General features: G+C 49.3%; 7 protein-coding genes across 7 annotated transcripts; 5 read left to right on the top strand and 2 right to left on the bottom strand.

Annotated features, from left to right (window-relative positions):
* Positions 1 to 1,994: 1,994 nt before the first annotated feature.
* BKA55DRAFT_517310 (uncharacterized protein) lies at positions 1,995 to 3,551 on the top strand (the record flags this gene model as incomplete). Its single annotated transcript, XM_046188178.1, has 3 exons — positions 1,995 to 2,587; positions 2,633 to 3,209; positions 3,246 to 3,551. The coding sequence occupies 3 exons, from the start codon at positions 1,995 to 1,997 to the stop codon at positions 3,549 to 3,551; spliced, it is 1,476 nt and encodes a 491-aa protein (XP_046046811.1).
* A 174-nt stretch (positions 3,552 to 3,725) lies between these two features.
* BKA55DRAFT_574453 (mitotic checkpoint regulator, MAD2B-interacting-domain-containing protein) lies at positions 3,726 to 5,026 on the bottom strand. The gene has a single exon (XM_046193305.1). The coding sequence runs from the start codon at positions 4,920 to 4,922 to the stop codon at positions 3,771 to 3,773; it is 1,152 nt and encodes a 383-aa protein (XP_046046810.1). The 5' UTR covers positions 4,923 to 5,026; the 3' UTR covers positions 3,726 to 3,770.
* Positions 5,027 to 5,281: 255 nt separating this feature from the next.
* BKA55DRAFT_595761 (stress-activated map kinase interacting protein 1-domain-containing protein) lies at positions 5,282 to 7,865 on the top strand (the record flags this gene model as incomplete). The annotated part of the gene is made up of 3 exons (XM_046195848.1): positions 5,282 to 5,304; positions 5,364 to 7,701; positions 7,758 to 7,865. The coding sequence occupies 3 exons, from the start codon at positions 5,282 to 5,284 to the stop codon at positions 7,863 to 7,865; spliced, it is 2,469 nt and encodes an 822-aa protein (XP_046046809.1).
* A 3,394-nt stretch (positions 7,866 to 11,259) lies between these two features.
* On the top strand, positions 11,260 to 11,904 carry BKA55DRAFT_541575 (uncharacterized protein; the record flags this gene model as incomplete). Its single annotated transcript, XM_046190384.1, has 2 exons — positions 11,260 to 11,310; positions 11,365 to 11,904. 2 exons carry the CDS (start codon positions 11,260 to 11,262, stop codon positions 11,902 to 11,904), a joined length of 591 nt encoding a protein of 196 aa, XP_046046808.1.
* Positions 11,905 to 13,276: 1,372 nt separating this feature from the next.
* BKA55DRAFT_574446 (uncharacterized protein) lies at positions 13,277 to 15,217 on the bottom strand. Its single transcript, XM_046193304.1, has 2 exons — positions 14,907 to 15,217; positions 13,277 to 14,842 (listed from the first exon to the last, which is right to left on the bottom strand). Exon 2 carries the CDS (start codon positions 14,784 to 14,786, stop codon positions 13,731 to 13,733), a length of 1,056 nt encoding a protein of 351 aa, XP_046046807.1. The 5' UTR covers positions 14,787 to 14,842; positions 14,907 to 15,217; the 3' UTR covers positions 13,277 to 13,730.
* Positions 15,218 to 16,239: 1,022 nt separating this feature from the next.
* On the top strand, positions 16,240 to 17,589 carry BKA55DRAFT_516934 (Zinc/iron permease; the record flags this gene model as incomplete). The annotated part of the gene is made up of 2 exons (XM_046188135.1): positions 16,240 to 17,354; positions 17,403 to 17,589. 2 exons carry the CDS (start codon positions 16,240 to 16,242, stop codon positions 17,587 to 17,589), a joined length of 1,302 nt encoding a protein of 433 aa, XP_046046806.1.
* A 3,229-nt stretch (positions 17,590 to 20,818) lies between these two features.
* BKA55DRAFT_517264 (dehydrogenase E1 component-domain-containing protein) lies at positions 20,819 to 25,560 on the top strand (the record flags this gene model as incomplete). Its single annotated transcript, XM_046188172.1, has 10 exons — positions 20,819 to 21,286; positions 21,348 to 21,955; positions 22,005 to 22,367; positions 22,415 to 22,763; positions 22,815 to 23,028; positions 23,500 to 23,529; positions 23,920 to 24,245; positions 24,358 to 24,491; positions 24,547 to 25,001; positions 25,052 to 25,560. 10 exons carry the CDS (start codon positions 20,819 to 20,821, stop codon positions 25,558 to 25,560), a joined length of 3,456 nt encoding a protein of 1,151 aa, XP_046046805.1.
* Between the last annotated feature and the right edge of the window lie 434 nt (positions 25,561 to 25,994).

Here is a 25,994-nt window from a genome sequence, read left to right as displayed (position 1 = left end):
AGGCTCAAGACAACAATGTAAAGTCATGGTATCGAGGCAGAAGCGAGTGTTTCTGGAGCACATTTGCATAGCAAGGAGTGATGGCGAAATGGAAAATAAGATCAATAGGACGAGGGAGTTATGACTGAAACTGGCAGAGAAAGAGACATGCTCCCAGTCTGTTCATTACAACCAGGGCAGTGTGAAACTCATCAGCTGATGGATAGCTTGCCGGGTCAACTAATACACGACTACACGATTCATGCTAGCCAGATACATGATACCATACGCCTTAGAGCATCTTCTGGTGAATTTGGTAGCCTTGAATGAATTCACAGTCAGAATAGAATAGAATTGCGTTTGTTACCGCCCTGTGATGTAGCGATGGAGCCATGTGGTTCTATGAATAGCGACCTTGGGATAGCCTCTGAACAATGGTGAGCCCCAAGTCGCGCGACAGACGAATGGTGTAAATCTCGGCTACTGTTTTCTATTTCTACATGCGAGTTGGTCTAGAAGACCCAGGATCCAAGCATTGAAAGTCAGGGTCGTGACGGTACTGACAGGCCCGGCTGGCGGCTGGCTGAAAAGCTATCTTTAGCTACCGGACCAAAATAGTGGCCAGCCTTAGCACGCCAATGCTACGATACCGTTCCATAGGTATGCGAAAATTCGTAAGTTTAGAAACATGTCTCTATAGATGAAACAACGGGTCTCTGATCTGGAGATTCGTTTCTCCTTGTTCTAGTTACAGTTGAAGCGTTTCAAGCGAGATGTTTGGTTCATGATAACTGTGGAAGAAGCAAATGTTTCAGTAACATGTTGTTCATAGATGTGTTACATGTCAATTTTGGGCTACTTGATCGATTGATATCTAGGATCTGAGTGTTGGTATCCAGCTATCGAGATATTTGTGACCCGGGAGACGGGAACTGTTGGTTCACACCACGAATGCCGAGATCAGGAGAAGAGATCTTGGTGTCGAAGCTACTGTAGGGAGGAACGCAGGAACAGAACGTGGGAGTGACGGTGATGGACAAGGATGAGAGGCTGTTTTTAGAACAAGGGAGGATACAATGTCAAGGAATACAGTGTATTCAGACCTATGACAGTTTGTTTCTGCTAGATTATAGCGATATGACCATGCCATTGTTCTTCTCAATATAAATATGAACAATATTAAACTATTGATTATTACTGAGTGATATCCTCCCCTGCTCGATCCAAATCTGCGAGCTCATCGTCACACTCACATGCATACAACCACTCACATGCCTTGCCAGGCCGCCAACCACCTTCTAAATTAAGTATAAGGCTAGAGCTGACCAATCATAGTCCGTTTCGTCAACCCCGCCAGCCGCTCAAAATAGTAGCCGAGCTGCCACTAATGCACGTTAGCCGCCGAGATCCCTCAACTAAACCGCATTGGTCATGCACAGCGGGGGTGCATTTCGATGTAAACCACCAGAGTAAATCACCGCTTATTATCAACTACGAGTGATTGATGCTGCAATTCCCCTTTTTTCAACACACGACAACGGAGCCTTACTCATCTTGGCACGCTTCCGTTTCATGTTCCCCCATGTCCACATCCACCGAGGTTATCAGGCGGGCCGCTTAGTGGGAGGCCACCAGGGGAGGAGAGAAGTGACTGGATGATGAAACATAAACAAGCTGCCTTTCATTCTTTTTTTAGATAGACATGTCCGGGGAAGAATAAGCTCAGATGCGGTCATTTCTTTTAATACTCCTTTCATCCACTTGTTTCTCCCTGCTCTTGAAACTTTTCTGACGCAGGATCACAACAACGACGGGTTCACAATACCATCAAGTTTGAGAGGATATCACAGCTGCTGTGCGGCTGATTGCTCAATTCAGTTCCCTCGTTATATCTCTTCTTGTCTGTTTGTTTCTCTCTGAGTGTAACTCGTCGTTTGTTCGTCTTCTTCGTTCTTCGCCAGGTCAGGCCAAGTCAAGTCGTCCTCTTTACTGAAGCACGGCTTCACAACTTCGAAATGTCGCTCAAGGATAGGATCTCGTCACCCCTCGAGGCTGGTACCTCAATCCTCGACGCTCATCACCTGCCACCTCATCTGGCACCGGCTCTCGAGCATGTATCTTCGCGTCTGGCTCGCAAGTCACAACATATTACGCTTGTTGTAGCCCGTCGGGATTATCAACTTCCTTCTGTTGTGCCTCCCAAGGGTCTGTTGACTCCGACGACTCCTTCACCACTGTCTCCTGGTCTTCGCTTGAACCTCTCTCAGGGCCCTGTTTCCAGGCTAAAATCACTCGTAAGAACTGGTTCTTCAACATCCCTGCGGTCGATGAATTCTCCACGGAGTGCTTTGTCTTCGCCCGGTCAGGTCCCTCCGCTTGAAGTATCCAGCCCTCGATTCAGATGGCCTCTTTCACCATCCACGCCAATGTCTCCTCCTCCCATGACACCTTGTACCGCATCATCGACGACCACAGACACCATGAGCTCTATGATGAACGCATCATCAGGCTTCGGTATGCGACTTATCCACACCAACGAGCTCCACCCTAGGTCCGAAAAGATCCTCAACTCAATTCTGACCAAGACGGAGAAGAAGTTCGCGATAGGGTAAGCCACCTCGGTTTTCTATAGGACTTGACTAACTCTCCAAAGCACCGAGTGGCTCTCACCTGCTGTCAGAGCTTCCTCATGCGGGCTCACGAACCAGCTCATCCATAGCTCCATCATCCAGAACGAGGTCCTTTTCTGCTCCGAAGGCCTCACAGTTCTATCACTTGACAGACTGTACAGTCTCAAGAGTGCCTTGTCCAGCTATTCCAAAACGAAATCCCACCTCCGTCTCGAAGACGCCGTTGACGAACTCCGACGTATCATGCTGGCAACGAATGGTGCAAAGGTTTCAAAAACTGCCATCCTCCGATCGTATGACTGGCTGAGTGTGTCTAATTGGGCACTTGTGGACCTTGATCGCATGTATAGGCGAGCATATGGAGGACCAGAACAATATGGTGGTATCTCAGGTCTTACTAGCTTCGCTGAGCCAGCCATCAAACCTATTAGCGACTCACAAGAGCGATACAAGGAAGAAGAGGCTGAGGAGGCGACAATAGGCATTGCTGTCTCCAAGGGAAAAACACCATCGCCAAAACCTCTGCTTAAACTTCAGACAAATTTCACTCCGGGGCCCATCCTCAAACCGAAACCCAAGAAAATAGAAGTCCCAGCTCCAGTTTCAGTTCCAGCTCAAGCTCAAGCACCGATTCAGGCCGAAGCGGGAGATGAGGAAGACGGCGATCGCACAGCACGACCAACAGATCAACTGTACTTCACAATGCAACAATGGGAGCCACCTTCGACGATAGATCAAATCTTAACCGCCGGTCCCATCAATCGAAGCGCTTTCAGCCCCCTCACACCAACGCCCATTATGAGTCCAGCATCACCAAGATTTGGGCCGTTAACACCACATGACTATGACGATATATCACCCACCACGAGAGGAGAATGGGGCTTCATGATGGCAGACAATGCCTTCCAGAGTGGTCGCAAGGCCGGAGTTGAGATTTTTTGATATCATTGGCTTATTTGCTTTGTTGGTTGCATGGCGAGCGTTTTGGCTTCAAGACACCCCTTTTGTTCGGTTGCACGTATGCTTTGCCACTTGGCATATTAGGCTTCAGGTTATAGATGACGGCGTATGTTTGCGCATAAATATGCTGGACGAAAATGGGGCAGGATAGATAGTATCATTCTTGAATATATTGTATAAACTTGGGTATCATTATTGTCATTACCATCCGTACTTGCTCCCTGCCTCCTTTCGGTTGTTCTTGCCCTTGGCAAAACTATCCTCAAGAGCTTCACGCTGGCTCTGCGCATTCTGTACCAACTGGCGCAGACTGTGTTTTCCACCTCCTTGGATCGCACGCACAGGGTTGTGAGTCTGTTCCTCTCCTGCGGCCCGGATCTCTTCGTTGTGTCTATATTCCTTATCCATATTAAAATTGATCACCTTCTTAGCTGCTTGGTTGCCCAGACCGTTGCGACCAAAGAGCTCTCTTCGTTGAGCGGCGGTAAGGTTTAGATCCTCGACTACTGTATCAAGGGACTCAGAGCCTGGTAGTGTTGTTGCTGATGGGCCTGCTTGCGCATGACTGGCATAGTCGCCATATGCGCCCTCATCATAGGCTAATGAGCTTTCTGTTGTAGCAAACATTGGTTCGTAAGTACCTGAAGAACTCTTCTCTGCAGGTTCAGAAGGCTCTTCTGTGTGCATAGAGAACAGCGACACCCTCTTGGGAACGGCTGGCGTGGCCTCTGGTGTTACCTCAGCCGATTTCAACTGAGCCTGTTCATGTGAGGGAGTCGGCGCAGGTTTTGCCAGCCCTGAGTTCAATTTCTTCTTCTTCTGGGGGTGCCTTGCCACCGACAGAGGCTTGAACATCAATGGCTTGCCCACCAACTTAACCTCATCCGCTGGCTTTTGGCCTTCGGGTATATGTGGTTGCGCGACAACCTTCGGCGTCGGGAGGCTCATGCCATCTGCGTTCCCATTTGAAGTGTCCAGATCGTCTCCTGCTTCCCTACTGAATCCTGGGGCTGCGCTAGTCTTGAACTGAAAGGCTGGTCTCGTTGTCGCACTGCTCGAGGCCACGGGCTTGGGCTTGTTCGCATTCTTGGGCGCTGGTAGAAACGAGTTGAAACCGGAGAATCTACCGCCACCGGCAGTCTTTGTCCGTTTTTCCGGGGGCTCTTCAGCTCGTGGTTCATCGTTTACGAGTTGAGGGAGGCTGACAACGATTTTGCCAGGGTTGGATCTATCGACAACCTTTTGGAAAGGCTTCTTGGAAGATGCAGATGATTTAGGGGCTGATTTGACAGGGGCTTGAACTTCGGCTTCGGAGCCTGAGCCCTCTGAGTCGGAGTAGTCAACAAGGCCCATGGTGGTCAATTATTTGGTTAGTTGGTGTAATGGTGAAAGTACGAAAGAATCATGAGCCTGGAATATCGCGACAAGAAGTCGAAGGGTTCCACTTCTAATATGCTGGTGCCACAATCACAATACAGCCACATCTTGAGGAGGCTGCGCTCCACTCACGGGTAAGGAGGTAGATTACCCCACTGCTCAACTCGTGCTTGTCGCATAACAGTTACAACGATGATACGGTCCCTGCTTTAGATTCTCGGTTTCTTGACAATTCACCGCTTGGGGCAGCGTTAAACATGTTGAAGCAGTTACTTGGCTCTCGAGAAATTCTTGACTTCACCGGGTGGAGCGATCACGCATAATTAGGCGCGACTATGTCTGTCATACAACTTGAAGAGTGCGATCATATCTCCAACAATGGCCTTGCCCAGATTCATAGGCTGACGTCCTATCCAGACTCGTCTCCTACCAGCTTCGCACAAGCTACCTCGATGAAATTGCAGACGGCGTTGGAGAGCGACTCCTAAACGTCAACGATGGCTTTATAAACTCGGCTCCTTTCAAAGCCGCTGGCTGGCGACCGAATTCGTCCCACCATAAGCGGACACATTCACCTCCGATTCCTACCGCAATTGCCTCCGAATACTTCCAAGCACCAAAGCAGGCTGGCCTCACACTTGAAGATGGGGAGGAAGATGGCGGTATGCTCACTGCAGGCGGTTCGGATACTATGGGCCCAGGCATGGCTACCAGGCGGCGCAGGCGTCGCGAGCAGATGGAAGAAGAAGACAGTAGTGACTTGAGCGATGAGAGCGACGACGATACGGATCAAAGGGCTGCGCAACAGATCAAATTTGCAAAAATGCCAGTCAGACACAGAGCGGGCTCATCACCACTACAGAACACGAATTTGAGGCAAGTCGGGGCTGTCTCACCAAGGGCGCCTCGCCGAGGCTCACAGTCAGCTTTGGGAACAGTGCAGGAGAGGCCCCGAAGAGACACAGTTACCAGCAGTGAGATATCATCCGAAAACGAGACCGATATTCCGACAGTCCAGAGGCATCGGGAAGCTGCTCGCGCTGCAGCAAGAGCTGCGAAGCTACAGGCTAAAATTCTGGAAGAACCCTCGCCCGGTATTCAACGAGCAGACACATCTCTCTTGCCAGAGGAGGAGGAAGATTCCGATGAGGCTTCCGACTTGTCTGATAATTACGCCGAGAGTATAGACTCGGCATCGATTCTTGACGGCGTTGAAAACGCTATCAATGCATCTCCTACCCGGCAGGTTGTGGGAACACCGCCCAAAAACTTTGTACGCCAGTCGACCATTCGCAAATCCAAACCGCCGACGCACCCCATTGTCCTCGGAGCGTTACCACCTCCTAGGCCGATGAGCATGATCCGACCTCTGAGCGTCGCCCAACCCAAGAGTTTGCTATCGGCCGCCCTGAAAGCCAAGGATAAGAAATCGTCCATCCCCTTCCAGAAATTTGCCCATTTCAGTGGGCAGGGTACACAGGGTTCTATTGCTGTGCGTATATATGCACCTTTCTCGAAAACGCCTAGCAAGCCATTCCAGGTGCTTATCCGCCCACGTGTTCACGACGGACAAGGTGCCGAGCGGGTGGTGACGGTCGCAGACCTCATCGGTTTGAGTTTATACCGATACAATGAGGAGAAACTCGAACCTCCGTTACCCAAGGGCAAGCTCAATATTAACTGGTGGACCTTACGCATGGTAGAAGAAGGTGGCGAGGTTGACGATGATTTTCCCCCGTTTGAAAGAACGAAACCGTTGACATCTTTTACTACGGTTAACAATGCTGCTGCGCGCGGTGGAGGCCGCATGCGATCTAATTCAACTGCTTATGACGACTTTGCTTTGGCAGAAGCTTCAGAGGAGGAGTACCTTGAGAATAAGTCACTCACCCCACAAGAAGATGAAGAAGAAGAGCCAGCAACATCACAGGATAGTGGCGGGGGGGTTCCTCTCACTCCCACGGAGCCAGATGCGGACGCGACTCCCCGAGGCACTCCAGGACCGGCTGTCAACCCATTCCCGGTGGACCGTCCGCGGCAAAATCCCATCGTCACAACGACATATCGTTCGAACGCTCCTCCAGCAGACATGCCCCAGGCGCCTGCTGCGGCTCCCAATACATCCCGCGGGCAGCAAAAACTGCTTCGGATTCACATCATGTCATCAGATGTCGCACCAGGTCAGATGGTGACACTCGATGTGATGACTGATACTTACTTGGCTGAGGTGCTGGACATGGTATGCCGAAAGAGACAGTTAGACAAGGCCAACCATGTTCTTAAGCTTCCTGGATCAGGAGCGGTAGTCATGCTGGACCGGCCAGTTTCGTCCATTGGGAACGTCTCAGACTTGGAATTGTACAGGCGACGATTTGCAACAGATGGCCCATTAACGATCACCGGCTCGCCGGGCAGCTCGTCCCCGAAGATGCTGCCACTAGCTGATCAGGCCATGCAGAAACGCAGCAAGAAGTCGCAAACACCAATGGTGGGAAGTCACCCATTGGCGCGAGAATCGCTGAAGCAAGATGAACTCAGCAACGCCAGCTACAAGAAGTACACTGTCTGGCGCAAGCAGCCCATGCGCATCGTTGGTATGAGCGAACGCATTTTAGTAATCGACGGCGAGTACATCCACATCATGCCAGCGTCTGGCGGTAAGGCGTTGCACGATGGTTCAGGCAAGACAACAACAGTGCACTTCAGCAACGTAGTTGGGTGCAAAGTGCTCCGGAAACACCCCACAAATGTCAAGGTGAGTTTTCTGTTCCTTTGATATTGGTGTAAAGATTCTAACAATGCCAAAAATAGCTTGTAGTGTATAAAGCAACGGAGAGCAAACGATACGACTTTGAGGCCCGTAGCGCATTGGAAGCGGCTGAGATAGTGGAGGAGCTCAAGAAGGGCATGTTTAAATGAATGGGATAGCAAATCTGATTGGCTTTAAAGGTGAGCAAACCGTTAAAACACCCTTCAGATTCCAGACTAAGCACTGAAGACATAAAGACCATGGCGCAAGCAATCCACCGAAATTTCTTATAGTTTGCACACCACTTGTCTCTCAGTTTGTATAGTAGCAATGGGGCTTGAGGTTGCCTCTTTCGCTTGTCGACGGAACCTCAATTCCAATGGCAAACGAAACGACCCATTTTGTTTAACCCTGGCCATAGTCGGACGGACATTAAGCCATAGTTTGATCAGTCCACGCGTGCGTTCATTGCATTGAATCTCGATGAGGAGCGGTGTCGGCTACGGCGTCAGAAGCGAGGCTGAAAACGCTGCTTGAATTATTGCCAGACCATGCTCGATATGGGCTTGGCTAGCATTGGCCAAGACTGTCGAGCAAGGCAGTAGAATGTCGAAATGGCGATCCAGGGTGCCAAGCCGGGGTTATGGCAACAAAATATCATGGAAGCACTTGAAGATGAGGAGAGATGGAGTTGATGTGGAGACATCGAGGGGCGTGTGTGGCGTTGAGCCAAGCCGGCCACGACAGGGGAAGCTCTCGGATTGGATCAGGTCAGTAAGAGTGTTGGAGGTATCCGTACGTACAAACTCCGTACAGGTTGCGGTGTACCAGTCTCCAAACCTCATGACTGTGCATATTGCTTGAACCAGAAACGATGCTGTCCTAATTGGCATGCAGAACAGATCATTTCTGCAATGATACACCATACACTTATTCAAACCCTTGCATCAATTGCTGATTGCTTGGTCTCTGGGTGATGTGACACCAAATCAGGCGCTGTAGACTAAACAACTGATGACTCTTCTGGCTAGGTGTCGCGTGCCGCGCGTTCAGGCACTCAGGTACCTGAGACAAAAGAACAAAGGGTGGTCAGTATAAGGTAGAGGTACCTTGGGTTTCCTATTCAGTCGGTTTGAATGCGGATAGGGAATCAGAATTCTCGGATTATTCCTGAGTCGACTCGTTCTTCCTTCCTGTGCCGAGTGTGTATGTAACTATCGCTGCTCGGTGCTGTGATATTGGCTTACTCAGCTTAGAGTGCAGAAAGTAAGTAGAGGTCAAGACAGCCAAGGGCTCCCTTGTCTAATTCTCCCCATGCCGGGTGTTTCCACTGTCGTATTGAGGACTGACAGTCAGTCGATCCTCTGCACTCTCCCAGACCTCCTTTGGGCTTCTCGAACAAACTTTAGTGGTTAGCAGATCTCTTGAATTCCCAAGTCCCTCTCGATTTCTGCGATTCAGCTAGTGAAGGCAAAGAAACCAGGAACGTAAGGTTTCTCTCCAGGAAATGGTTCGAGTTTTGATTGGATGTCTTGGACATTGTTTCAGAGAAGTAAGCTTCCTTTAACGCCATGCATGGCTGTAGTCTACTGTACGGGATGGACGGTGTCGCGTGTGTGTGTTGCATCGACACCAGCATAGTGCAGTATGCATTCGTATACAGTGCAGTCGTTTAGGTAATTCCATAATTTCGATTGTGCTTTAACGCAATGTCTACAGGGTCGAATTCCTTCTGATGAAGGGATCCAATATCGCGGGAATAGTCGTGAGGTCCCAAAGTTCCAAGCTGACTCACCAATGAGAAGGCCTTGTTGGTGGCCCATGCAGACTGTCGTAGGGCTCGTGTTGACCCTGGTTCAACTGTAACAGAAAGAGCAGCCAGCAAACAAAGTGTGGGGCTTCCATCCAAAAAGGGCCCACCGTGACGCAAATAATCACCTAAAATTACGCGATAGAGATCCATTAGCATTGGCATTGGGGGAAGGCGAAGACAATGGCAGGATTACCAGAAAAGGGAGAAGGCGATGCCGGCGCTTTCATCTTTTTAGACACCAAGATTCACCTTTTGAAGCAAGTCTGTACTTACTAAAATAGTGCTCAGTTCCTCCCTGTTTCCTTGGTTTCCTCACACTATATCGTTATGTGGTAGCGTGGCTGTGGTAGAGCCCGATGCTGTGGCGAGCGTGGCTGACGTATCCGCAACTCAATGTAGTTGCTGACTAGAAATGGATCCCAGCTTATTAACTCCACTTCTGTTTTTAGTCTATAACGTCAGAACAAGTTTATCCTCAAACTTCACGGGATTCGGCTTCATCAACTGGAGCTGGCTTTAACAGTTTCTTGCTTTCGACCAAGTCGCCCCGATTTGTTGCCCCCAATCACAAATCTTGGCTCAGTCTCGCCTTGGCGCCCCCGGATGCATGTTTGAAGCACGCAGTAGCTGCACTAGCCAGGAGCTCTAACGCTATGAACACGCCTGTTGCAGCATATGCGCGAGATCGTGATGAAAGATGATGGAGGATTTGCAGTCACTGGGTACTCAACCACAGGGTACACCTGGTAGCCAAGAAATACCCATTGCTGCTCATTTTCCGGTTTTTCTGATACCATTCGGAGAACGGCACTGAAACCCTGGTCGCGGAATATTATGCAGGTACTCGCGAGCTTGAATTTCAAATGTCAGTCGTTTCGGTAAATCATCGACGTATTTGCCTCAAGATTCGAATGGATCGGGGTAACTGCCCAGGCTGCTTTCATGACCTAGATCCTACGCTCCTTTCAAAAAATACTACCTAGGCCATTATACCAAATACCTAAAACCCCAAGACATGCCGCGTGAGCTTGAGGCTCAGCTTGAGGCTCAGCTATGCGCAAACGGTGTTTGCCAAAGAATGGGGTCGACCTCCGTTTGGAGTACTTGCTGTATTATTCCCGGTGGTCTCGTGTAGGGCGAGCTGAGACGTGGGATGCTGTATTACCTCGCCTTGCATAACGTAAGCCAGGGGGCAGCTGAGGCCACTACATCTGGAAGCTCTGAGTGCCGTATTGACAAAGCGTGCCAGAGCACAGCTCGGACTGGGCGAGATCTACACTACCTGCAGCACACTGTATGGCGTCTAGTACTGGTACAGAGGCAGTGGTATCTTGACTGACATCAATCTGAAGCACGAATATTTGGGTACAGGTCCGATTCTGGCTCGTTCGCTGTTGGCTGTATCGATCTATGACCTAACTACGAATAGACGTGCCTCTACCATTCTCCAAGTATACGAATCGCCAAGGCCCGGGGCTAGGGCGGACAGTCCGGGGTGAAGGGGTGTGCGAATAGAGGCCATTGTCAAAGGGCCCAGTACAATGCAGTCAGCCAAGAAGGACGGCATAGCATGGCATGGTTCATGGCTAACTGTCTCGGTCTCTGTCCATAAAACGTCTTGACCTCCAGGCTTTCTATTATTTCTCTCCTTCCCTCTCATTCATCGCTGCCAACCAATTTTAGATCAGACTCTCACATCACCAAACAACAAGCACTTCTCAGACCAATCTTCTATCAACAACACCGACATCATGAAGTACTCTGCCGTCACTCTTCTCGCTGCTCTGGCTGCCTACTCCCAGGTACGATACTCTATTCCTTAAGGTCCGCAGGCTTGTCTTGCTAACATCATACAGGCCCAGTCCATCTCCATCCCTGGCGGCGACGAGGTCTCCTCTATCATTGGCGATGTTTCTTCCCGAATTGATGATGCCTCCTCCATCATTGAGGACGTCTCTACCCGCGTCGGTGATGAGGTCTCTTCTCGCATCGGCGATGTCTCTTCTCGCATCAGCACCGCCACTGAGACTGGTGCTTCTACAACCGTGACTGAAGCTTCCACCGCCACCGACTCCGCTGAGACCGAGAGCGAGACCGGATCAAACACTGTCGACACCAGCGCTCTCGCCAGCGTGACCAGCGCTCTTGCCAGTGCCTCCAGCGCTATCGAGGATGAGATTGCTTCTCTCAGCTCTGATCTCGCCACTGCTACTGGTACTGCCAGCGAGGCTATTGAGTCCAAGATCGCTCAGGCCACCTCCAGGGCCGGTGCTATCGAGAGCAGTGCTGGTGCTGCCGCCAGCAGTGCCACTGGCGACAACGCTGGTGCCATGCCCACTGCTGCCGTCGCTATGGGTGCTCTTATGGGTGGTGCCGCTCTTTTTGCCAATATGTAGAGTGGGATTTACGGAAGAAGACAGCAATAATGAAACAAACGGTCAAATCTTCACGCGCCATCGTTTTAACCAACTTATGGAGCTCTTGTGTATATCTGATTCGGATGAAGCAAGGATATGACGGGGTTCGGGATCTTAATAAACTAGCGTTGCACATCTGCCGTTAGTGTAATGAAAGGAAAAGGGAAATATGGAATTGAGGGATGCTTTTGTCTGGTGCAGCCTTTGTTCCGGTGGCTTTATCAATAGCATTTCTCCTATAAACGTTTTTATTCTTGAAATCAAAATAAAGCACGTTCTATGTTATATGTGCAGCTCAAATGCTAGAACTCGCTATGCCCTTTTGTGCTCTCAATTGCGTGAATAATGCAATGTCATGGCCTGGTCTATATGATATGTTGCAGTCTCATTGACGCCCTCGATAACTGGCATGAGATGTGCATAACGGTTTCAAGCCAGGGTTGTGGCGTCGTAAGCTACTGTCGCGGCTAATTTATACATGTATCATATGAGCTAACACTGAACGTTTGATTACTGGTATCGGACATTCCACTTCGTCTTTCAATCATGTTCTAACTTGGGGTTATTTCTTTAACTCAATGACTTGCAGTGAAACTACCACAACTTCACCGGCAAAACTACAAACTCAGCAGGGAAGAACATTTTAGCAAAGGGATTTCCTTGTCGATAGTGATCTTTTGTATTCAAGTGGCGTGAATAAGGTGGTGGCCATTTGCTGTGAGATCCGCATTCCAGTCAGCGCACATCACATTTACATGGTCGTGATAGCGCAATTCTTTCTCATTCTTCGGTGGCTAAGACAGAGGAAGACTCACTCCTGTATGCTTACACCAGGGTAATTCTATGGCCACTTCATATGTTTCAACCTCCCTTGGGCTTCACCGGTTATGTAGTAGTCCGGCTCAGTAGAGAACTCAAGGATACCTAGGAGGCATAACCAACAAGCTCCTGTTTTCAGCGGAAGAAAAGTAGAGAACTCTACGTAAACGCCTCGATTTTAACTATGCGCCGTTTGGGTATGAGTATGTCAAGCCTGCCGCCCGGCGAGCTCGAGAAGAGCCATTGGTTCCGTCAAATTCCAATAATCATAGGAATTTGGCTCTCTGCAAGGTCATTAAATTTATAACAGCCATACTATTTATGTTTCTATAGTTTCAACCGTTTACTTAGTGTTAGGCTCAAATCAGAGAGGAAACAAACTGAAAACACAACCCCGTCAATGTCGGCTATTTGCCATTGTTTACTCTACAGCTAATGAACGGGAATTAATGACAGGAACAAGATATAAAGCTTATTACAGTACTGATGATCTCTCAGGCTATTCTGCTGTGAAACTAAGCCAGCTCTGGTGGCTAGAGTGAGACTTTAATATGATTGCTATGGACTGTGGCTGTTCCATAAGAACTTTCAAATCCATCGAACTTGTGTTACTTGGAAGAATATGCCTTATTGAAACCCCCAGTACGTCGAAATATGCTTCCGAACACGGTTTGCCTCTAATCACATTATCTCCTTTAGTATTTCCCTACTTATCTGTGTCAAGTGCTTGATACGATGGTCATATCGGACACAGGGCAGCAGGATCAGGAAATGGAACCAAAAACTGGCTATCTTGGCTCCAAAGGATGCATGGTTATCCTCTCGCAGAACCTTACAGTAGGTATATGCAATAAACACAGTCAACATTTGGCTGTTTATCTCATACAAATGTACCAAGCCATGCAACTCTGATCCGGGAGAAGCATCACATTCGAATTTACCAGCTGTAGCATGACCATGTATGATATCTTATATTAGGATTATCGTCATTGTGTCCTCGGCCGACTCTCCGTCCACAATTTATCAATAATCTGGAAGACAGCCGTCACGCCCTTCATAGTCTCTTCATCCACCTGCCCACCCAGCTTCTGCTGGATCTTGTCTGGATGCCATCGCACACGCTCATCCCTGAGCTTAGCCACGAATAATTTTTCTCCTATCTCTTGTGGATTCAATCCGTTGACAAAGAATTTGCGCACAGTTGTCTCGTCCACGTCTTCTATACGACCGCCTTCAACCGGCCATGCAATTTCTGTGGGCGTACCATCCCAGTTTATCCAAGCACTCGTGTAGTCTTCCCATCGTTGCGCCCACCGTCGACGTTCTCTGCGCTCCTCTCCACGACGTATGCTATATTCCATATCGTCTTGAAGTTTCTGCGCGCGGCGATCCTCGTCGGCTTTGCGCTTCTTCGTCTCTTCACGGCGAGCACGCTCCTCAAGCAGACCAGCATGTGTCTTTTCCCACATCTTCTGACGAACATAGGAGGCATATTCCTCATCTGTCATTTGCTCTAGGTGACCTGTAGGCCCCACGCGCTCGTTGGGGTAGACGTGGACGGGTTGGCCATATACACTTTCCCAGTATGCAGCGCCCTCGTCATCGGCCATGGCATCAAATAGAGATTCGCGAAATGCTGCTTCGGGGTCTAGAGGTTCTGGTTCATGAGGGTTTGTTGGTGTGGGAGGGCGATGTCGCCGACGGTGTCGGTGTCGGCGGTGACGGACAGGTGAACGCCTGTGACTGTCATCATTATCATAATCTCGATGCCTATGTCTGTCTCGCGATCTTCGACGAGATCTATGGTGGTCTTTCAGCCGAATGCGTGAGCGCCTCGGCGCTGTGGTATCTCCTTCGTCATGGTTGTCATTGCGCTGGGCGTCGGTGTGCTTGGATGTCGCATCAAGCGACGGCTCTCTCTTGACGTCAACTGGTGATCGCGATTCGGGTGATCGACTCCTCCTTCGGCTTTCAGGCTTGTCAGGGTTGATAGAGGAAAGAATATGGCGTCTTCGAGGCGACTGCTCGGTTTCGCCCATCATGTGAGGGCCGTGTAGTTCGAAAGCATTGAGTCAGTGACGCTCTTGGCTTTGCGAGACTGAGAATTTGTGGTTGTAAGTTAAAGCTTCGATGTGGGGATCAGTTGCTGTTGGTGCACAGACCTTACTTGATATATATCATTATCTACTTGAATGACGGAGGCCTGAACCCAACAAATGGGTATGTAATGAAAAGCAGTACTTGGCTCTACTAGGAGTTATGTACCTTATTTGAAGAACCCTTGTGGTATTTCTGCTGTTCTAGTCATTGGAGGTATGGTTGAGTGTTGGAGAGTTGAGTTCAATGTTCTATGAACTGGACTTCCGTAGCTATTAGACCGAGCTCCCAGATCACAACTTGATATGTACACAAGGTTATCCATGTGACTCAAATAGACGATTCTTTCAAGGGGCGCCATTGCGACATTAATCTGACAGGCATAGAAGTTCAATAATATTTAAAAAGTGCTATGACTTGAGGCTGTACTGAAATGTAATGTCCAGACATCCAGTACAGGGTAGGCAGATTAGCGGATTGATTAGGAATGACTACCATCTTCTAGACAGTACTGGGTATTGGTTCCAGTCTTCATATGGTAAGTTAAGAAAATAATAATTGCTGAAATGTACTAGAACTTCTTGACAATCAAAAGATGAACGTGTCATGGAATTGTACCTTGATAGTCCAGCCACTATAGAACATTGACCATTGTGTGATAAGTAACTTGATGTGAAACATGGGCCGTCGACCTCTATTATTCGCACTCACTTCAAGTCGAAGGTTTCCCACATTGAGACCCCCATTCTAGAAAACAACGTTACCGTCCGAGGGAAAAGATACTGATCTCTTATCTCAGATCGCTAATCAGCTATAGTTGACGCTATTCCAAAAAGTATCCCTTCCCCCTGAATTTATTGTCTCCACGGGTTGGCCCCTAGGGGGGATTTTAAGGGTCTAGATGCCCCGCAGCGGCCAATCGACAGCTAGCAAACCGTCGCAGGGCTGGTTATTGATCCAATCCATTTCAAACAGTGTCCAGGCTGACTCTGATGAGCGAGGCCAGATAAATTTGTTCGACGCCCAATACCAACGCCAACCTCTTTGTTGTCCGCTCCGCCCTTGCGTCTTGTCTGTCGTCGATACTGCGCTTCAATCCCTCGATAAGCGCATACCTAGACCGATATACTTGACGACAACCGAAACATGCGTGGATAGTCTTGAGACCGGCACCTCTTTTCCTTCTGTTCTGTCATCAGTCTTTTGCGCATATCCACCCAAGAGTCAATTGACATCGCATCAACCATGGGAGGGGTACTATTACTTATGGGCCTATGCGTAAGTGACCTCACCCATTCATCGATAAATCATCAAGACTGACATTCAATGAAGCTAGTCATGGCGTTGGCGTACGTGCGACCGTGACCATGGACTCACCTATTCTCGTCAATTACTAACATGCCGAATAGCTCATTCCTCGCCGGAGCGCTGCCACTATCAATGTCCCTTTCGCAATCGCAACTTCGATTACTCTCGAGCGTCGGTGTTGGAATATTGGTCGGGACTTCACTTATAGTCATCATCCCCGAAGGAATCGAAGCCGCAACCGCACCCGCAGAGGCTACTCATATGCATCGAGTTCGAAGCCTGGTGCGCCGAACCCCTTGGAGCCATGCCGTGCTCACACGTGGACTCCCTGAGTCAATTGTCACAATAGGCACCGGCTCAATTGAGAAACTAAATGACGAGTTGGATACCGAAGCGCTTGTCCGTCGAATTGTAAATGCAGCAGCAGTCAATGGTCGAGTCAAGCGCGCCGATACTGAGGCCGCCGTTGAAGCGACAGGTGGTGATGCTCCAGCCATCCCAGGAGCCGACGACACCACAAAAGATGGCACTACCGACAACAAGGGATCAGAAAAGACAGAAAGTGGAAAGGAAAGCCAACATAGCCAGGACGGGGATCATGAAGCAGAGCATGATCATGATCATGCGCACGAACAGGAGCACGAGCACGAGCATGCCGTCCCCACATTCGAAATTGGCTTCTCTCTGATTCTGGGTTTCTTGTTAATGTTCCTGATTGATCGACTTCCGCGACATGCGACAGAGAGTCTTCATTCTGCGCCCCAGACCCGTCATATCAGCCTCGACAACCTCAACGGTGATTCCGCCTCCGTTGACGAAGAGGCGGATGGATTCCTGGGATCCCTGACACCTACTCCGCGACGAGCGCGCAGCCTGGCAACGACCACTGGATTGGTTATTCACGCTGCCGCTGATGGAATTGCAATGGGCGCCTCATCAACCACTTCAGATATGAAGCTTGGTTTTATTATCTTTGCGGCCATTATGATTCATAAGGCTCCTGCCGCCTTTGGCCTTACTTCACTTCTCCTCAAGCAGGGTCTATCGAAGCGAGCTGCTCGAGGACATCTTATTGTATTCAGTTTGGCCGCACCCTTTGGTGCGTTGACAACATGGACATTGATCACTCTGTTAGGTGGTGGTAAGGTTGAGAGTGATCATTGGTGGACCGGCATGTTACTCCTCTTCTCTGGTGGCACGTTTTTGTAAGTTAAGTCTGTCTTTCTTGACGTATATGACTAACATCTCGATAGATATGTTGCTATGCATGCGATGCAAGAGGACGCCACCCCCCATACCCATGACCATGGCATCAACGGCTATGCAGATGGTAATGCCTCAGCCCAGCGAAAACCAAAGGGACCGCAGATGCGCGATACCTTGGCCACCATGGGCGGCATGCTGGTGCCACTGCTCACACAGTTTGGTCACCACCACTAAGCTAGAGGCACTTCATTTATCTTTTATTCTCCTGCTGCGCATGTTGAGATTTTGGGACGATATGTGGTGGAATATAACAGCCATAGACAACGTATGTGATGACATGGCGCTTTTCAAGTTTTCTTTCTGTTTCGGAGCCGGCGAGCTCTCTTTCGCTGTGTGGGAAGGGACCAGAATAGACTCATGAGCGATTTTCACGGCGATAAAAGTCGGGTTGGTGGAAGGGATTTATAGGGACGGCATGGGACATGTACGGTTCCTTGGGTTGCAATAGCCATACAAATAGTACTCTTGAGATATGTTACAGGCGCTCTTGACTGCGTCTGCATAGTATTGCTATCACATTCCTCAAGACCGAACTCTTTATCCAGGACTGTATCTTTGTGTCACTTGATCACTGCCAGTAACTACGGATATATCAGATCGCATCTGGTTCCAACGTAACCCAGCCTCAGCCGAAAGGAGATGTATTAACCTTAGATGGTGGTGGTTTCGGTTGTGGATTCATCTGGTTCAACCTATGTTTCAAAGAGGAGCTTTATAAAACCAACTGAGCTCTAGGCAGGGATACAAGGACGAAGCTGCTTCATAAATAGTCACAGAAGCAATAAAATGGCCTGATGTTTTGCTTGAATGATACGTAGAGCATTCCAAAGTGAAAATGGACAGGGTATGCTGAGAGTGTGGGTTTAATTCTCCGCGTTTGTAGATTGGACGATCCGATCACTTGGGGAATCTGATAATTATTGTCTTGGTAGGACATAAGACACGAGAGATTTCGCATATTATTCAAAGGGACTGAAGGCCGTTTAAGATGGCTTCTAACTAACAAGACGTTGAAACAAGCCAACCGTGCTTAAAATAAGGAAAAGCCAAGATTGATGCTCGGTCAAGTCCGATCACACTTGTCTTCACAGCCTCTACGAAAATTAGCAAGGGGTTCGGTTCATTCAGCTTTACTACGTAGCAAGGTCAGGGTCTTACGGTACTTTGTTAATATGTAGCTTTTCCAAGGCATTATGCATCGTTAGTGTGGTACTACTAAAAGTTAAATCGCCAGCATGGACGCTTCTGATGAATGTTCCGAAGTCTTCTTTTCTTCGATGTACCAAGGGCGTTCTCTGTGTTAACAACCAACAACGTCAGAGAGTGAGATATTAGAGCATCGTGGCTTGCGCTAGGAGTTTGGGAGTTGGTATTTGGTAAACGTTCACCTCTGCGATATTTCTTACCAATCCTTGCGGTAAATAATACATAGAACCAATGACATATTATGATATGTGGTTTGATAAGATCAAGGTAACATGAACCCTCGTATTGATCCTCAAACTCCTTGCACCTGATCGTCCAGGAAGCCATAAAGAGGGGTTCGTCAACACAGTCGACAGAAACAGCATCCAATCCCATCTTGTCGAGAGCCGCCTGAAATGTCACATCTTATCACACGGCTATACTCGATGGGGGAAGGGTAGCGATGTCTTGCAGGAGTTTGCAGTGCGGAGAACCCCATATACAATGGTTAGTTATCCTGATCCTCACATGTCATGAACAAGATACAGCCGCAGATATGTCGCGGGAAGATCGACGTAATATCAGAGGCTGAGGGTCGGTGAAACCGTCATAATCAATGCTGCAAAAACTCAACAGCCACGAACTGCACGTGAGAATGGCGCACGGCCTCGAATACCTACGCAGGAACCAACAGAGGCATCCAATCCTTTTGCTGCGTACGGATACAATCTGATCTGATGAACGGTGTTACGGCGGAGATGATCAATTCGATCCAAGATAGGATTCATTTATTCAGTGTCGGTTGACGGAGGGAGAGCAGGGGAACTAAAAAACGACCAGACTAGGATCCGTTTCACTGTTTGAAACAGGTCTGGCATCTCATGTTTCGAAGTCAATTTCTCAATGAATTGAGTTGAACCGTTTGCGGGTTGAGAACAAGATTAAAGAATGTACGTTATTAATGAAGCGAAATTTATTCCAATGGCGGGAATGTGACTGGAACGTCCCTGCATTGAATCATTAAATGAGCTGAAGGAGGAAAAAGCAATGAAAAGAGCAGGCTTGAAGTGCTTGGCTCCTACGACCTACCACTTCTACTCTGTATGCTGCTGTCTGATATTGTTAGATGCTGCTTGTACTGTAAAATTCATCACTGTCAAACCATTCAACCACGCCAGAAAAAGGAACAAAATTTGAACTGGTTCCGTTTTCATTCACGGACCGTCTTGGGCTTTAAAACTACTTCGTTCTATCGTGTGCTTCGTCTCTCAATTGATCGTCCCTTATTCAGCCAATTTTCACTTCCTTTGAATCGCCTCCACTTCTGCATCTGCTGCATCTGGTCATCAGATTGATTCACCTCCTCGACGCCTCAAAATCGAGTCGGTCATCTCGTCTTGCCTTACAAAGACGGACAAACCCATTATACGATTCATTCCGTATCCTCGGTAAGACAATCTCGCACTCTCATTGTGCATACCTTTCTCGACACAAACTTCCATACCCGGCCTTGCCAGCTCAACCCAGGAGATATCCTTGTGCCGGTCACGGCGACAGCCGACATAACCATTTCGAAAAAGACACCCAGACGGAAGAAGCTGCAGTGGCACCAACCTACGAGGCAAGGGAACCGCTACAACAAGGCCCTGAACTGTACTGTAACGAATGCCGTTTAGCGCCTCTACGATCCCGCCATCGTCCTTGGCCTGCACCCGACCCACGCGCCAGGTCATCAGCCAGTCCCAGGCTCATTCTACGAGCCAAGATTGTCATCCTAGAACGAAACGAACACAGGCGTTCCCGTCCCTGGACGTGTACCGATACCGTACCGCCTGCCCGTCGGCTCTCTCCACTATCTCATCCTCTAGTGACTATCGCCATTCACCGTTGGTTTCTGGTTTCTGCACCCTTTTCCTTTTTCAATATCTGCTCCTAATTCTGTTCGACGCCAACACAACATTCTTATTCCGAGTTTTTGCGCGATTATAAGTGATACGCTCTATTCTACATGTGCTGACATCCTCCTCGAATTGTTGGCAGAGGCCTCGTACGGCTCGCTTTCTGTTTCCCCACCCACGATCCATCTTCGACATCCCCTCGCCATTAGCCGTTGCAATTCAAGTAATCCTCCTCCATCAAGTTGTTGATAGTCCTCACAAACCGCCTCAAAATCTATATTCCAATCCACACCGATATCTTGGAGGGCGACGACCGGGTCATGGCCGGTTACCAACGACCCATGAGTTTTTCAGAAAGGCGAGGAAGCGCCCTCAGTGACGACTTGACCCTCAGCACATCCACGAACCCCATGATAAACCACCGCTTGGAAAAGCTGCCTCAGCAGCAACGGCACTTGCGTGGACCTCCTACTCCCAGCATGTCTACACCCGCCGCAGACTTTGATCAACAACTCACCGGCTCACCTCCACCGCCTCCCACACCCGCTGCGTCTCCGGGACCATCGCATTTCCAACCAGATTGGAGTGATGCTGCTGATGACGAAGACTTCTTTCTTGCCAAAGTCCGGCAACACTTCAAAAACTGTTCCGGTCCTCAGAGGACTCGAGTCCTCGCCGATCTGCTGAACCTCTGTACCAGCCAGCAATTGAGTTTCGTTCACCAATTTGTCAGCCCTTTACTGAAAAAGGACCCCTTTACAAGTCTGCCGGATGAACTGTGTCTTCGGGTAAGGAACATCCTTATATCATTGTTTTCCCTAGATCCGGTAGGCTTACTCACATGTATAGATATTATCTTTCATCGATGATCCAAAAGTTTTAGCACGAGCCTCGCAAGTATCTAAACGATGGCGAGATCTCCTCAGCGACGACATGACGTGGAAGAATCTTTGTGTCAAACACGACTACGGCCGCCGACTATCAGAAGTCTACACACATGCACCTAATTTCTCCTCGAGACCATCAGTACAGGCTTTGCATGGGTTCGATGCCGACATGACCAGCAGCAGCAGCTTCCCAGGCGCGCGCCCTTACTCTTATACCTCAGGTACCCGATCGTTCGACGGCTCGAATACCTCTGGTCGACCCAGGTTACGGACCTACAAGTCCCACTTCAAGCAGAGATATTTAGTCGAAGCTGCCTGGCGATCTGGCGGTACTAGCACAACACGGAATATTACCCAAGAGGGTGGCGTTGTTACAAGCCTGCATCTGACGCCCAAGTACATCATTGTGGCACTTGATAATGCCAAGATTCATGTGTTCGATACTGAGGGAGACTCGCAACGCACCCTGCAGGGACATGTTATGGGTGTCTGGGCCATGGTTCCCTGGGATGATACTCTGGTCAGTGGAGGCTGTGATCGTGACGTGAGAGTATGGAACCTCAAGACTGGGTAAGTTGAAAGCCATAAGCAGTCTCGATCATTTGCTGACAGAATATAGTGCCTGTTTACACACCTTACGAGGCCACACATCGACCGTTAGGTGCTTGAAAATGGCAGATGCAAATACAGCGATTTCGGGATCTCGGGATACCACCCTAAGAATCTGGGATATCCGAACCGGCCTCTGCAAAAACGTTCTCGTTGGTCATCAGTCCAGCGTTCGATGTCTCGAGATCAAGGGTGACATTGTCGTATCCGGTAGCTACGATACTTTCGCTCGAGTCTGGAGCATTTCCGAAGGCCGTTGTCTTCAAACGTTACAGGGCCATTTTAGTCAAATCTATGCCATTGCGTTTGATGGTAAGCGAGTCGTGACGGGCAGCCTGGATACCAACGTGAGAATTTGGGATCCGACTTCTGGGTATGTGTCTCTACAAACTACAAATGATAGCTACTAACTATCCGAAGTGAGTGCCTGGCTATTCTCCAGGGTCACACGTCTCTTGTTGGACAGCTTCAGATGCGCGGTGACACCTTAGTTACTGGTGGATCAGATGGATCGGTTAGAGTTTGGTCTCTGAAAGAAATGTGTCCAATCCATCGTCTTGCAGCTCACGATAACAGTGTCACCAGTCTGCAATTTGATGATACTCGAGTCGTGAGTGGCGGCAGTGATGGCCGAGTTAAGATCTGGGACCTCAAAACTGGGCACCTCGTTCGTGAACTCATCGCGCAAGGTGAAGCTGTCTGGCGTGTTGCGTTTGAAGATGAAAAGTGTGTTGCTTTGGCCTTGAGACACGGCCGTACAGTCATGGAGGTAAGTTGGGATTGGACAAGGGCCATTCAAGCTCAAGACTGACTTTAATAGGTGTGGTCGTTCTCACCACCCGAAGAGATGCTCTATGACCGCCCACTCTCGCTTCAACAGCGGGTACTGGAGGATGACCCGAATCGTCCATTGAGCGCCATGGCTATCGACTATCGCACTTCACAACAGACTTTGGCCAGTTCCAGCCGAGACGTTTCAACCCAGGATGTCGAGATGAACGACGCTGGTCCTTCAACTGCCCCTTTGCAGGGCGGTACGTTCTTTCATGACGACTGAGCTGGCAGGTCGGTGAACTCAACGATGGTCTTGCGTCAACCATCGTGATATGACATCGGCGAGCACCAGCATTTCAAGCGTGCACGATTTTGTGGATTCAACATTTAGTATCGAAGACGGATCCGGTCATCCGCACTGCATTGCACTATATTCTTTCTTCAAATTGTTGTAGAGGCGCCAAGGGTTTTTGAAAGCATGTTATGGGCGTTGATGCATCACCACCAGTTCACAGAATATGTTAGTTACCTATGGATGGATGATCATGCGAATTTGCATGGGAGTACGATAGCATGAATCAAGGGGTTATGGGAAACTGGAGCTACGGGAATGGAATACGGAGTTGCATCTGAAGGCGGACCGGACTATATCAGAAGCCAATGTTAGCGTTCTGGTCTTTGATATTGATCGTTATCTTCATCATAATACCACATCGGTAGCCTGTGTATAGAGGGATTAGAAGTTGGCCCAATAATGTTGGGTTCCCAATAGGACTTGGCAATTCTTTGCCTTTTTAATTCGGAATTAACTGTGAGCTATAAGCCCGTATCATGGGTCATGTTATCACTCCTGTGAGGTAAAATCGTTGAGCCCGAATATTTCCAGGGACTGAGAGTAAGGGACTTCCGACCTCTACCAGCAAAACTAATTGTCGTGGCTCGGAGGTAAAAGGGACGATGTGGATATAGGCCCACATCGGCGAGAATTACACCGACGAAGTGGTGTGTCACTTGGACGGTCTTGTATGGAACAGAAAGATGATCAAGAGGTGGTTTTTGATGATCGGAGGACATCCAGGGGCTTTTTACAGACTTTGTCAATATACACTTTTCCTCGGAGAAGATTATCTCCTCAATTGGACTGTCTGGAGATAATCAAAAGGAACTCAAACATGTATATATCACGTGGCCGCTAAGCCTATCAAGGTCTAGACCTACCAACAATTGGAGGCCAAGCTCAACGCTCTGCCGCTCAACAGCGACTTTTTCTGAGCTCCATTCAGCCAAGTCGCAGTTATCAACTCGACAACGTCCTGATCCCTCAATTCATTTCTCCATATCCACGATGTTGTCTCGAGCTCTCCGACTCCCCAGGGCTGTGCCTATGCGCACCAAGCTCGCCGCTCCCGCTTACACTGCCATTCGCTCTGTCACTACCGATGCTGCTTCGGCGTCCCTGAGTCACTCAGTCCCCAAGGTGAGAAAATGCGCACTTTCCGTCCCGCAAGGGTCCTTCGGAATACCCTCACCCGACACTTCGCCCTCCGCAATGCGCCTACAAATCATCACTGACTCTTGGGCTGCCACAGTCCGATGATGAGCCTTTCTCTGTTAACCTCAGCGATGAGAGCTTCGAGACTTACGAGCTGGACCCCCCTCCTTACACCCTGGAGGTGACCAAGAAGGAGCTGAAGGATATGTACCGCGAGATGGTCATCACCCGGTATGCAACGCCATTTCTTACGATCCCAACACGACATTTACTGATAATCCCGCAGACAGATGGAGATGGCGGCCGATCGTCTGTACAAGGAGAAGAAGATTCGAGGTTTCTGCCACTTGTCTACCGGACAGGAGGCTGTTGCCGTTGGTATTGAGCACGCCATCACCAAGGAGGACGACATTATCACCGCTTACCGATGCCACGGTTACGCTCTGATGCGTGGTGCTTCCGTTCGATCCATCATTGGTGAGCTGCTTGGCCGACGTGAGGGTATCTCCTACGGAAAGGGCGGTTCCATGCACATGTTCGCCAAGAGCTTCTACGGCGGTAACGGTATCGTCGGTGCTCAGGTTCCCGTCGGTGCTGGCCTTGCCTTTGCTCACAAGTACAATGGCAACAAGAACGCTTCTATCATCCTCTACGGTGATGGTGCCAGCAACCAGGGCCAGGTCTTTGAGGCTTTCAACATGGCCAAGCTCTGGAACCTCCCTGCCCTCTTTGGCTGCGAGAGTAAGTCAACATTATAAGAACGAGCCAGAGCACCACTGACAAATCCACAGATAACAAGTACGGTATGGGTACCGCTGCTGCTCGTTCTTCCGCTTTGACCGACTACTACAAGCGTGGTCAGTACATCCCTGGTCTTAAGGTCAACGGTATGGATGTTCTTGCCGTCAAGGCCGCCGTCAAGTACGGTAAGGAGTGGACTGCTGCCGACAAGGGACCTCTCGTCCTCGAGTACGTCACCTACCGATATGGTGGTCACTCCATGTCTGATCCCGGTACCACCTACCGAACCCGTGAGGAGATTCAGCGCATGCGATCCACCAACGATCCTATTGCTGGACTCAAGCAGAAGATTCTGGACTGGGAGATCACAAGTGAGGAGGAGCTCAAGAAGATTGACAAGGAGGCTCGTGCCCACGTCAACGAGGAGGTTGCTGCTGCTGAGGCCATGGCCGTGCCTGAGCCCAAGCCTGAGATTCTGTTTGAGGATATCTACGTCCGGGGATCTGAGCCCGAGTACATCCGTGGCCGTATTCCCGAGGAGAACCACTACTTCCAGTAGAGGAATTGGGCGTGAAACCGTACCACCATAATGATTTGAGCACTTGTTGCTTGCTGTAATATACATCCATGATCTATCTAGAAAGAGGCCTGGCATGGTCCGAAAATGGAGAAGGGCGAGGACCCAGGATTGCTTTTTTCGTGTTACTCATGGATGTCTCTTTGTCTTAATGCGGGTTTATATCAATGTCTTTCTCAAAGTTAGAATCAATAACGAAAGAAATCACCCAATATCATGATATTTGGCGAGCCATCTCGGCCTATCTCCCCCGAGACGACAAGAGCTTGCAGGCGCCCCTCTAACAATTAATTAAGGTGCGCTAATAAATTTGATCGACGCCTTACCTAACATGGAAATAGCCGGGTGCACGTCCTGCCTTACTAGGCAACCGAGTCACGTGGAACAGGCATCTCGCGCGTTCTGGTCGCACCCAC

This window comes from Fusarium redolens, assembly GCF_020744475.1.
Source record: "Fusarium redolens strain MPI-CAGE-AT-0023 chromosome Unknown BKA55scaffold_12, whole genome shotgun sequence".
Taxonomy (NCBI): Eukaryota; Fungi; Ascomycota; class Sordariomycetes; order Hypocreales; family Nectriaceae; genus Fusarium; species Fusarium redolens.
The sequence above is the reverse complement of the archived record's forward strand: the minus strand, read 5'-3'. Positions and strand labels throughout refer to the sequence as shown.